The sequence below is a fragment of the Etheostoma cragini genome, chromosome 5 (genome assembly GCF_013103735.1).
Source record: "Etheostoma cragini isolate CJK2018 chromosome 5, CSU_Ecrag_1.0, whole genome shotgun sequence".
NCBI lineage: Eukaryota > Metazoa > Chordata > Actinopteri > Perciformes > Percidae > Etheostoma > Etheostoma cragini.
In genome coordinates this window covers 13,848,144-13,861,221 of record NC_048411.1, presented here as the reverse complement: position 1 = coordinate 13,861,221, position 13,078 = coordinate 13,848,144, and the positions used below count along the sequence as shown (strand labels likewise).

The 13,078-nt window shown below is 40.8% G+C and overlaps 1 protein-coding gene across 4 annotated transcripts in view; it reads right to left on the bottom strand.

Moving 5' to 3' along the window:
- Positions 1-13,078, bottom strand: part of pip5k1bb (phosphatidylinositol-4-phosphate 5-kinase, type I, beta b) — a 35,695-nt gene that overhangs the window by 2,725 nt on the left and 19,892 nt on the right. For 3 of the 4 annotated variants that reach the window (XM_034872537.1, XM_034872538.1, XM_034872539.1), the window contains exons 6-13: positions 11,886-12,038; positions 11,152-11,451; positions 5,715-5,917; positions 5,281-5,364; positions 4,394-4,442; positions 4,178-4,262; positions 3,058-3,216; positions 1,634-1,760 (exon numbers count right to left, since the gene is read on the bottom strand). In XM_034872537.1, the coding sequence (XP_034728428.1) occupies positions 1,634-1,760; positions 3,058-3,216; positions 4,178-4,262; positions 4,394-4,442; positions 5,281-5,364; positions 5,715-5,917; positions 11,152-11,451; positions 11,886-12,038 (1,160 nt within the window). Of the gene's footprint in view, positions 1-1,633; positions 1,761-2,469; positions 2,576-3,057; positions 3,217-4,177; positions 4,263-4,393; positions 4,443-5,280; positions 5,365-5,714; positions 5,918-11,151; positions 11,452-11,885; positions 12,039-13,078 lie in introns of those variants that run through there. The other variant, XR_004656752.1, reaches the window with a different exon arrangement.

The window sequence follows — 13,078 nt, the reverse complement described above, 5'->3', positions numbered from 1 at the left end:
GATTTTTGGAAAATGGCTGCAATGAAACAAAGAGTGAAAAATTTAATGGGGTCTGAATACTTTCCGTACCCACTGTATATCTTTAAATGTAGCTTGGCCACAAGAAGCCTGAGTGCAATGTTCCTCTCTTTCTTTTATGTTCAACCACCAGGGGGCCTTTTGGAGGTTGTTTCCCTTGTTTGACATGAGTTGACTCCCTGATAAACACAGAATGCGTTTCACCCTTTTATGACATATAATGAACTACTTATTGTGTTCAAAGTCAAAATAAAAGCCTGATAGAGAGGGCAGCAGTCATAGAGATAGATGGATTGATAAAGAGGTACAGGTAAAGAACAGCTCCAATACAATCCTACTGTGACACATTACAACACAAGGTGTTACAAGCAGACCAGCTGTCAGACAGGGATTATTGTTGGTGGATATAAAGTCGCCACTGGAACCAATTGTCCTCTTTGTCTTTCTGCAGCATAATGGCACGGAGTATGCCGCTGTTTAAATATTTATGAAAACAGCTGACAGAACAATGTCAGCGCAGCAGCAGGTGACTGATGAAGGGACAGGACCAGGCAAGTCGCACAATAGAGCCTCAGAGAGCAAACTGAACCTGACACCGCTGGACAGGAGGAGAGGTGGAAGATGGGAAAGAGGACGAATGAAACTGTCCGTAACAACCAGTCCAGACAATATAGTGTACTACAATTAGTGTAGGTGTAATAAAACCTCTTTATTTAATATGTTGATTATTATTTCATAATGTGCAGTGACATTTTTATCAGATTTTGCAATATAATGAGGTAATAAATAACTTGAAACTACGAGTCAAAAGGTGTTGTTAAGAATTGTCAAGTGAATGAAATGAGATCACGCCAACAAAGGCTTTCCAAAGCAAAATCAAATATTCCTTTTCAGGGAAAGATTTGTGTAGTACCTGGAGTTTTTTTTCCCTTCCCACCACAACACCCTTTATCTTTTGACTGTAGTGTCCATTCTGTATGTTGCGTATGTGTATTGGATGTCTGCCAAGCCAGCTGAGTCACCTGCTTTTTTCCAGACCCTCCACACGCTGTGGAGCGGAGGAGGGTCTGGCTAGTCCACACAGCATTCCGGGATGGGAGGAAAAACATGCTCTGGTTTATTGGCATTTCTTTAAACCAATCACAATCTTCATGGCAGGCGCTAAGCACCGGACTGAGCCACTGTAAAATAGTTTTGTGAGAGAATACTCAGATATATAAATCAACTCGAGTTTTAAAATTCTAACACAAAGGAAACGGACATCGGCAAAAATACATGCATCCGGCAGAATTTCCTGTGGCACCGGACCAATCCCAGAAGTGGAACGTCGAGGATTTAGACTACCTGCTCCATGACACACACCACCAATAAGACCATCAGACGTACAGTAAGAGCACAGGTCACAATAAGGTTAAAGTGTGTGAACATGTGTATACGTGTGTGTTGGCCGTGGCAAATTTACATGCCTCCCTTCTCTTTTTAAGACTACATTTATACACAGTAACCTTGCATCATGGATTTAGGGCGATATACAACATGTTCCGTCCCAAAATCAACACAGATTGTTACGAATATTGAGAGCAACCAGAAAAGGAAAACCAAGTAGAAACCGTACCTCTCATCTGTTTGGTTGTTTACGCTGACAAAGATGGAGGAGGTGGAGATGGTTCCCATTGAGGTTCCCTCGTAGAAGGACGGGCTGGCAGGGACCAGATCGGGACGCAGGTATGAGCCGAACACAGCTGAGGATAAAATATTTACATGAATGTGGTCTCAGTAAAAAAAACAAAAAAGTCTGACCCTTTTTATCTGGTAAACTCCAGGCCTCCTGTTTCAAACGCAGGTTTTTTTCCTAAATTTGTAGTCTCCAAGCCTAAACCGAGATTAGGCTTCTCACTTTTGTGAAAGCGCCTCCAGATCCGCACAGATATTATTTTTTCCCCCAGGCCGAGTCGTACTCGTGATGAGTAAACAGAACTTTTGGAAAAATCTGTGGAGTTCTCCTTTAAATGAGAAGACACATCAACCAACACTGATGTCCACAGTCATAATTTCTTGGAAGAAATGTCCCATTATTCAATCAATATGGCTCTGTATAGCTATGGATCATCCACCCAAGGAATGGAGAAAGAGTTGTTTATGGACTTCCTTTGTGCTTTCTGTTGTGGAAAGTTTTAACAAGCTTAAAGGCTGAGTTAAGGCAGGGCATGAGAATTAGATTGAAGTAAACTGATGTAATGATTCCAATAAAACTGACACTGAGTATCAACTCCACGGAGTAAAACTATTTTTCTCCTTCCTCTTTGAGACTGATTTAGTAACTATAAAGAACGAGTCAGGAAGTGTAACAAACCAAATTGCTTTATAGTATGTTGCGTCACAGTTGGAGACACTGGTGGGAGAGCACCGGGGTGTAAAGACAAAGAAGACATGACTTCTCTTTCCGGTCATCCCTGTTTCTTCACCACACAAAGGTCAGATGTTGCTGTTGCTGAATGTGTGCATCATTGCAGAATAGTTCACCCTGTCTCAAACAGCTGATTCACATACTTTCTTACTGGAGTCATAAGTGCAAGGCTATTGGAAAACAAAGACAACAAAAGATGGAAAAGCCTGAAAAATTGGCAAGGAAATTTTGTCTTATTTCATAAGATTTGTGGTTAGGAGTCTGTGCCGGCGTTAGTTTTTCTTACTATTTATTCAGTTGTCCTTTTAAATACAATTCATCACAAAAATATAGCAGGCACAATTAGTAGACTAATTGATTAGTTGATCAAGAGAAAAATAATTGCCAAACATTTCAGGATAACAAAGCTAAAACTACACACTCTTTTTTTTACACTTGTGCGATGGACACACACGTTCAAATTCGGTATCTGATGGGCTGCTAGTAACAAGGTAGCCTTTTCTTTCTATTAAGGCCAAACACATTATCAACCAGTGATAGCGAGAGAAACATGTTGAGGACAGTGGAAAAATGACAAGTGCATTTATGATATAATCATTTAGGTTTTTCTAAAAATGTGTTGTTTTGTGTACCTTGTGTGTCCAGACTGGCCAGGCTGCATGCTCCTCCCAGCCTGTCCCTCCTGTCCTCCTCGTTCCTCTCATCTGCCTGCGATGAAAGGATCTCCTGTGAGCACGACTTCAGAGCCGGGATGGACGTACGAGTCCTCTTTGAAGGGGAGAATCGAAGTGCTGCAAAGCAAAAAGGATGGAGCAAGTGAGGGCAAAAAAAAAGAAAAGAGAGAGATACAAATATTCAGAGAAGCAGAAAGAGTAAAAGTGGAAGATAATTGGAGGAGATAGTGGAAAGATTATTCTGACTGAATCAATGTTCAAACAGTGAAACTCCAATGCTCTGCCTCCAAAATTAGCAGGGCGCAACGCACAATGACAATTACACAAATGTCCCCGAGACCATCCTCATTTTGCCTCCCAAGCAGGTCATGAAATTAAATCCTTTTCTGTCATCTCCCTCTGCCGGGACTTGGCGATAGTTAATAGCACGGCTAAGTCCCCAAAACTTTGCGTCAGCCCTGTTAATTTCCACAGGGGGACCTGAATGGTTGCATAACAACGGTACTATAGTTGGTTTACTGAGAAGTTCCAAAATTACTTCCTGGCTTTAATTACAGCCACGCTCACGTCAAGCTTTTTCAAATCCATCTTGGTGGTTTTTAATGTACTTTTTCTTTCTGTTCCAGTTCCTGTTGTCTAACAACAAACTCAATCTGTTTTGAATGACCTAGCCACATTATTGCGTACACATAATCAACATGAAGTGTTTAATTTCAAAAAATTCATTCTGAAATTGAATCAAAGCTCTCATTTCTACACATAATGGCTCATGTGTCTTAAATTCTTATATAACAGCTAACTATAGAAGACAATAACAGGCAAGAATAGATAGTGCTCTGGGTGATCAGCAGGACAATCCAAGGAAACAATATAACAATTACTTTAAGTGAATTACCACCAATCTAATTATGTTACAGTGACACACACATTCCCAGCAGTAGATAATAAGAAACTGCCTACAGATTGACTCTTCTTATCAGGCAAGGATCTCCTACTTCCCATTTCTGCCCCTTTTCTTTGTTTTCTTTTTGCATGTTGCCTGCTTTTTCCTCCTGTGCGAAAATGATTGCAGACTTACGCTGAGTCTTCCTGAAGACACGCGTGCTCATGAACTTGAGGAAGCGGCTGGCATAAAACCCAGGCCGGTGCACCGAGACGGAGTCCTGGGGACAGGCAGGGGAAATGCAGGGCTTTAATCAGACAGCCACTAGTGTACATATGTAGAGTATATGACCAAATAAAAGGCTCATTCATGAAAGCAGCAGTGTCAGATACAAGCGGGCTATCAACTTACACCATCGTACACCAGGGCTTTCCATGAGTGTTCCAATTTTTTTATGAACCTGGGGAGAAACAAAACAAGAAGAAGCCTTGTCACAAATGTATCCACTTACCCCAAAACACCCCCTTTATGCTTGATGAAACCTGAGACACTTCCCTCTTGTCACAACACAAACTCAAACTCAAACTCAAACTTACAGCAGTTAGGCAGAAAATACATCAAAGTTTAAAATATCGTAACATAATCTTTGAGGGAAGCAAACAGGATATGTGGAGACAAATTGGGACTATTCATCCTTCCTCCCCGACCCGATCTCACCTCGCCCCCTCTGTGTGCACTGTATTCCTCAACCAACCAGGATGACACACATTTATGTGACGCTTTTAAATCTCCACCAGTTTTAAAAGCCGATGAGCCAAAAGGCTTTTTCCTGTCACTCAGCGCTTTTGCTCTCAGGTAGAAAAGAAAAATCAATGTAGAAAAAAAGAAGACTTATAGATTGCTGTCTCCATTTAAATCATGTTAGGTAGAAAATAAAAATCCTTTTAGGAGTGAGCTAAAGTGGCTTTCCATCAATGCAGGGTGATAATTTAACATTAAGAGGTCTTGTCATAGGGCAAACATCTATCAAAGCAGTTACTCTGAGAGGGATGCTATGCTGTCATACTCCTTAGTCAGTCCTTAGCTATTCATGCACGTTCCCTCCTAATTGTCAGCAATGAGATATTTTGTTTGTTGTTTTGACAGAAACTAATACAACATTTCTGCAGATCATATGGTCAGATATACATACATTTTGCGGCACCAAAAGTCAACAGATTCAATCCGTTATAAGAAGAAAGCACAATTATTAGAAATATAATCACAGCAGGTTAATATGATCTCATAAAGATCAGTACCTGTATGACTGTAGAATATCTATGATACCCAGGAAGATGAGCAGCTTTTCTTCTTTGTGTGTTTTGGCAGGGATGCCACCCATCCTAAAAAAAAAAGGAGTAAAAACACACCAGCAGTCAGAAATCTGCTACTGTTCTTCTTCTGCAATACTTGAAACACTGCTGGATGTTGGAAAAGAGGCACTTACAGTATTTACATCCATAAGTATTGCTGTAAATATGCTTAACAGTGGCTGTGTTTGTATTTTGGTAGCTATGGTTATATTAGAGCCTGACTGTGTGTACACTGAGTGTCCTGTGCGAGCTAGGAACACGGTTGTATAACTGTATCTGGGAGAGAAAACGTGGAGATTATGACCCAGACAGAGGCAGAGTGTGTATGCCCAAATTTGTGTGCATTATATGTGTGTTTTCTCCAAGCTGAACCAACTCACGTGTCGTCAGTGGTGAGGGCTTCTGCAGCCTTGCCGTCTCCCTGGATGGACTCCATGGCAGTGGAGTAAAGCACTCTCTGACCAACAGGTCTCCTCCCATCGCCCCCTGCTTGGCCTGGCTCTCCCCCCTCTCTCTGGCTGTGGTCCAGGACGTGCACACCCAGCAGCAGGCTGTAGTCCATGATCTTAAAACTCTCCAGCACCTATGGTACGTTACAAGACATGGAGTTGTTACAAGAAGAATCCTTCAACAGTAAATGGCACCAGACGGATTGTAACAACAAGATATTTCACATTTTCTAGGTCCTGTTTGAACACTGAATAAATTATTCTCCTGATTTCCCCTTCAGCTCAAAGACGGTAAATATAGCGAGATTATTACATGTTTTGAAAAACACCTGGGTGTCCTCCAAAAACATTTTCATCACGCAACACACTTCAGCGCCTCAAAGGCTTTGCACTTGCTAAAGGGAATCTCAGTGTAAACCAGTTTTGAGCTCAATAAACAAGGTGTTTCTCTACAGTGAGCTAAGTGTTACACGTTGACCTTTAGGAGCCTAAGGCCTAGTTTCCCAGAGATTGTGTGACTTTAAGTCTTCTTGTGCTCGAGTAAAGCAGCCTTGGCAAGACAAGGGTAGAGAAAAAGGCAAGAGCTTGATCTGGGAATGGGATCAGGGTCACTGCCAGGTAGCCAGGCTTATCTTACTGTATGACCTACTGTAGACGGGAAAAAAGAACAGTTCCTGTATTGGTCTATAATTCCTGACTTGAATAATTAAGGGCATGCAATTGTGTGGCAAAGAAAGCATGAGTTATCAGAAAGGGAGAGGTAAAAGGTATTTTCTGAGAATCCTAGATCTCTTGAAAAACCCTCTGTCATACAGCTTTAATGTGTGTATCTTTACAGATGAAAAGCCACAAAGATTTAGTTTAGAAGTTAGGGAAAGCCAGGCTTCAGAAGAACCTGCCAAAAATATAACAGTGACATATGATTGGATGAGATTAAAAAAAAAAACTTCTGATATAATCAAAGAGAGCCGTAACCCATAATCCAGAGAAAACTGGCCTATTTCTGTGAAGAATGTGAGACCAATGTTTTGAAGTTGACCTAAAACCTCTCTTAGATCTCACTAGATAAACCATTTTTAATGCATGGGCAAAAAATATAATTTTAGTGTTAGTTGTTAATCCAGTTTGCATCTGTAATAGAAACTGTTGAAGTATAAAGTCACACCCATTCATACAAAAATACACAAACACAGATATAGATTTAATGACCGACTCAAACACTGGGGCTTTTGTCTGAGCTTTGCCTTCTACATATCAACGATTTGCATCCTTTCACTAGAACTCCCACAGCCTATTCAAACGGCAGCCATTTTGCATAGAGCCACACACACCAGGCTGCCTACAGAAGGCCATTACTGTGTGACTGGACCCCAGCTTTCCCAGGAAAACAATCAAACCACCACAGTTGAGAAAAAACAGCTGCATTTCTGTGGTTGTTAGTGCAAATGGTTTTCTTTGGATTTTGAAAAATGATGTATCTATAGGCAGATAAAACTCGTCAATAATCACTTTGTGGAAGGGAATACCACTTAGAGGCAATAGCTGCCAAGTCTGGGTCTCATTTCAAATACAGTTTTCTCACAGTGAATGGGCTAATCCTTGTCACAGCATCCTCTGATTTTAACAAATCTCTGATGTTTCCCAGTGTATTCCACCCTGAAGCCCTTATCCACCCATCTAGGGCTGTAGAGCATCCCATAGTGTTCACTGGCATGCCCCACTTTGCAGTGACACTAATACACAGCAAGCTTTCTTAAATCTGAGTCTGGCTGCTCAATAGACAGAACACAGAGTCTCTTATACTCCTTCATGTGGCCCAGCTGGATCACTAACGCCAAGTATACACTGACTCTGAGTTACGATCTAATATTTACTAATAGTCACTAAAGCATATATAATTAATGTGTACAACCTGCTACCCATGTCACAACAAATCAGATTAGAGACAAGTGGCTTTTTTTTCATTTTGTCATTTGTGTAAAGACACATTGACTTGATAAATGACTTGATTAATACCACAAAATGGCGATTTTGGTAACTTTTTTCTTCTTCTGTTCCTGATAAAACCTTCTCCAAAAGCAACACCTCTTGTTTGTAATAGTATTAATTGTAATCACTTATTCCTGCATGTGGTGATTTTATATAACAGGAATCAGAGTATGCTGTTTCACATTTATTAACAAGACAAGCCAACACCATGGGCTTTTTAAAATTAAAAAGCAGTTTATCACAATTTATTGAAATTTCATAGACCAACAAATGAGTTAAGTAATAGCAAAAAAATATTTTTATTATTTGATAATGGGAAATAATTAGTAGTTTCAGACCTACGCACAGGTTTAGCCATGTGTAGTGAATGTGGTAATGGACCTCGTTGTTGCATTGTCAGGATCTTGGTTTTCAGCCGCTGAGAGTGAGAGAAACCATTGTTGTCATAGGATCCCATGGCTGAGAAGTGGGGAAGCCCATACAGTAAATTGTTGTTCATGATTGGCTACACTGGCTGCTATGCAACCCATTATTGTCCAAGAATGCAAGCCTTCATTGTCTGACTAATTATTTCTGCATGCGTTTGTGGGTGCAATCAAAGGACTACTATTTCACAAATTCTCAAACAGAATTAAGACAGTACGTAGATCATCTAATCATTTGGCTTGGGTTGTCCCCAACATGACAAGGTCTCAACTGTCAACTGTGCTGTGAACAACACTGTCTCAACAGCTTGACATCTTCATCAGCATCACTATCATCCTTATGTCTGTCTCCTCAAATCACACATCTCATTAATATCCCCTCTCTGTCTCACTCTCTCTGTAGTTACAGTCCAACATGAATTATTAATGCCTTGTGTTGTTTTGGCATTTGGGGAGTATCAGGGGAGCTGCAGAGTAATGAAGAGAGTAGACTTAAAAAGGAAGAATGCGCACCCTATTGCCCTAGCAGTGTTCCACATAGCAGAAATATTGAATTCCCTCAAACGCATTGCTCATCCTCCTCTTTGTCTTATCACTTACTGCTTCAACTCAACTCTGACCTCCCACATTCCCATCAAACAGAAATCCCAACACAATGCACCAGAAAAATAGCTCAAATGTATTTTTCACACCCAGTGCTTCACCCTCTGTTACTTAGCTTATGCCAACCCCTCCTCTTTGTTTTGGTCCGCAGCCCCTTCTGGGGTGAAGGGGTTAGCTGCTTACTCATGGAAATGGACAACCATTCTGCTTAGAGGGCACTTTGCTTCCCGCTCAGGAGGGGAGCGCAGGAAGCCAGGACAATAACAAACTCTACAGCACAGTTGCTGCTCAACAATCTCCCTTCTATAGATACAGACATACACACTACACCATAGAGTTCATACATGCAAAATGTGGCACACAGAGGCATGTACATCACATCCCCACATAGCGTGTAGACAGCGCATGTCCTGGGTTTGTTGGGGCAAGGTTGTAAATGTGAATGCGTGGTTATGTAAAGGAAGCACTGCCATTCTGGCTGCAATCTGCAAGAAAACATCTAAAGAAAACATTAAAAAGAAAATAGAGGACATCGACAAAGTAAGCATATTGGTTAATGATGATGAGAAGGGCCATAACCTGAGGAGATCACTTGACATATCTTTGTATTTCTGGTAATCTTTCAGGTTTGTGCAAAAGAGATACTGTTTTAATTGAAGGGTGGGAAAGCAACAGTTGGTCACACCTGTTCAAGCAGGTTTTTGGAAAGCACTTTCCCAAAAGAGAAACACCAAACCACAAAGTAATGTAGCAGAACCAGAATATTTAATGAAAGTCATGTCATCTCAAGTGTAGTGTACAATTTGCCTTTCAACAACACACAGGAGAGCCAAGGAGTGAAGAGAACAGTGCTCTGGTGCCAAACAAGCTTATATCACAGCATCACACTGCTCATTACTGCCAACTCAATTCCATGCGCCATCAATCACAGATTGGTGATACAAATTTTAAGTTAAGGCTGGTGTAATGGAAGTCTGGTGTCTGGGTCCAAACTTACAGTAATATCTTGGTCAGAGTCCAGGTTGAATGTCAGAGTGTGTGTGTGTGTGTGTGTGTGTGTGTGTGTGTGTGTGTGTGTGTGTGTGTGTGTGTGTGTGTGTGTGTGTGTGTGTGTGTGTGTGTGTGTGTGTGTGTGTGTGTGTGTGTGTGTGGTGCAGTTACTGTATGTCAACCAGAACAAATGGGATTGCAACACAGGGGGCTTTAAAGCCCATCATTAACCTGCAACTGTAAGGGTAACACACATTACATTAGTGTCAGGAAGTCACATTGTTATCACCCATAAAGCTATCCCAAGAGGCCAACCACCTTGTCTGCATAAGGAAAACATGGTAGGAATGTCACTGCACAATTATATATATAGTTTGCTGAGTAACCAGCCAAAAAGAATTATTGCGTAGTTTGACTCAGTTGTTGCTATTTTAGAGGCCTGGAGGCTAGTTCCTTGCATTATTATTGTGGTGCGTAAACAACTCAGCAACATTTTAAAATGTAGTGTACATGGTTCTACAGTCTCCACTTTTTTTTTTTTTTCTTTTTTTTACAAACAATTTTATTGGCACTAATGCAATGTAGATTGAAAAAAAGGATATGAAATTATAAAGTCTGGGCACTTTCAAATAACTAATTTTGTCTGCTGTGGTCTATTTTTACACTTCTAAAAGCAGGGAAATACTTAAACTCCAACGATCCAGGAGACAGTCTCCTGGGCCTCTGCGTTAAAATGGAGAAGAATGCAAGCCTTTCGATTAGAGGACTATCTTTGGATAGAGCTCCGAGTCTCTCACGCTACCAGGATCATGTCTTAATCACATTTAGTATTTGGAGACATGAAACATTGCAGCGCAGAGACGGGAAAACAGAGCCCAGGTCAAATTGAGAGCTTAGACTGCATAGTAGAAACACTATGCAGTCCTACTGGTAAACACATAAATTAAATTAAAAAAATATATTAATTAAAAATGTTCCAAACATTTCTTCCCATCTAAGATGCAGACTCATTGCCCTGAACTAGTACACAATGTGGTTGATTGATAGAGCTGCATGTGTATAAGCTTCCTTTCCCAGGTTAAAAAGCAACCCACTCTAAGCTCTGATATGGCACTGCACCTAAAGTCATTTTGGTTTCATTATCAGAATATTTCCTTCAGAAGGAAAGTATTCTAATAATGAAACAAAAATGCCCTGCTCCTAGACTTTATTTTGTGTGTCGCACAGTTTTCTTTTATTGAATAATAATGGCCTTCCTGTTTTGGTATGACTGTGCTATTTCAAAGCCGATCCAATGAACAGAGAGAGACAAGAATGAGCACACGAAATTGCTCGCTCCACACACTGCTAAAACCACGTACCCGACAGTCTCTCTGCAGGGTCTTCATCAGGTTGTTGTACGTCTCTGTGTCAAAGTAAAGCCCTTCTTCATGCATGTCCTGGAAGTCCAGGTCTTTGTACGTCGGACAGGCCTTCTCTCTCTCTTTCCTGGATGCTCGTCTCTTGTAAGTGGATCCCTTCAGGTCGTATTTGTAGTGCATTTTGACGGAGCGTGGGAGCACATTGTTCATCACCACCAGTCGGATGTTGATGCCTCCAGACTGGATGCAGTACAGTCCGTAGAACTTTGGCAGCAGCGTGCGTGGATTCTGGTTCAGGTTCTAAGAAGTGAAAGACAACTTGAGTCCCAATTCAGTTCTGATGCAATCATGTTTTACTGCTGTTTGTTGGCTCATTTCTCTTCCTCAGTTTAAAGAATTGTGAGGTTAAAGCCACTATGGATGCAAGAGGTCTCACAAGTTAATTAAGTTACAGAACTGAATAAGTGCAAAATGATAAAATGTTTGACTTCTGTGTCTCCACTAAAGTGTCCTCCATCCCCTTGACTGAGACGCTTTTCAGTCTGATGGTGCCCTACAGCTGGAGCTAATAAGAACTTTCACTGCATCTCATTTATGCAACTTAAGCATCTACTAAGTGATATCTTTAAATTCAACATTAAGATGGTTTCAGACACTCCTTTAACACTCAGAAGTGGACTTTTGCCACCTCACTAGGTGCGGGCAAACTCATGAAGAAACTTTAAGTGTCTTACCATATAGTATCCAGGTAGTAATCTCTGGAGAAACTTGGCCTCTTTGTGCTGGACGGTTTTAATGATGAACTCGTCATCACTGGTTAGGTAGAATAGAGAGCCGCTGGCCCCCGGGTTGGTCAACTCAATTAGAGGCTCATTTACGAGGGAGTACTGAGGAAGGAAAAACATACACAAACCAGTTTAATATTGTACATGGAACATAGATCAAACTTCTAGGAAACAGCTCCAATTGAAACACAGACAGACATCTCTAAACAGATAAACTATTACACAGAAGAAGACAAAATACACTATTTAAAGTTTATGTGGAAAACATGATGTAATAAAGATTCTACACCACAGGCATTTTTTGTTTATTTAGTGTGGAAGAACAGTGTGTAGCAAATCCTCACTGGCCTTGGGGTATTTACAGTAACTTTCTCAAAGAAGATCAACTAGTTTTGTTTTTTCAAATATAAGTATTTTTTGTTATAGTGGCTTCTTTTACACTGTGGTCAAAATTATGTAAGCACTCAAAAAAAGTAAGAGTATACCTGGACGTTCCATTTATTATGTGATTGCTAAACATAATTCCAAAATCTTCAACATGCAGCTACTATAGCTGTGAATGCTTTTCACGCATTCTGGTGCCTTAATGCAGCCACAAGAGCGTCAAGGAGGTAAGACATTGTTAAAATGAACCCCCAAAGTGTGAGATGGGGTTTAGGTCAAGGCTCTGTGCAGGCCAGTCTAGTTTTTCCACATCAAACTCATAAACAAATTTCTTTATGGATCTGGCTCTGTGCATAGGGGCTCTGTGATGTTAAAACAGGAATGGGCTAGGGCACCCAGATAGCTCAGTGGGTAGAGCGGGTGCCCATATATAGGGTTCGAATCCAGCCTGCGGCCCTTTGCTGCATGTCACTCCCCCTCTCTCTCCCCTTTCACATCTTCAGCTGTCCTGTCCATTAAAGGCCTAAATTGCCCAAAAAATAATCTTAAAAAAAAAAAAAAAGGAATGGGCTTCCACAAACTGTTGTCACAAATTTGCACGTACATAGGTAAACTATGCAACAAACTACACGAACATTATATGTTGCAGCATTTAGATTTACTTAGTTGGAACTAAGGGGCAGAGTCCAAATCATTAAAACCGTAATTAAAGCCACAGAGCCAAAAGTCCATGATATACATACTTTTGACCATATATT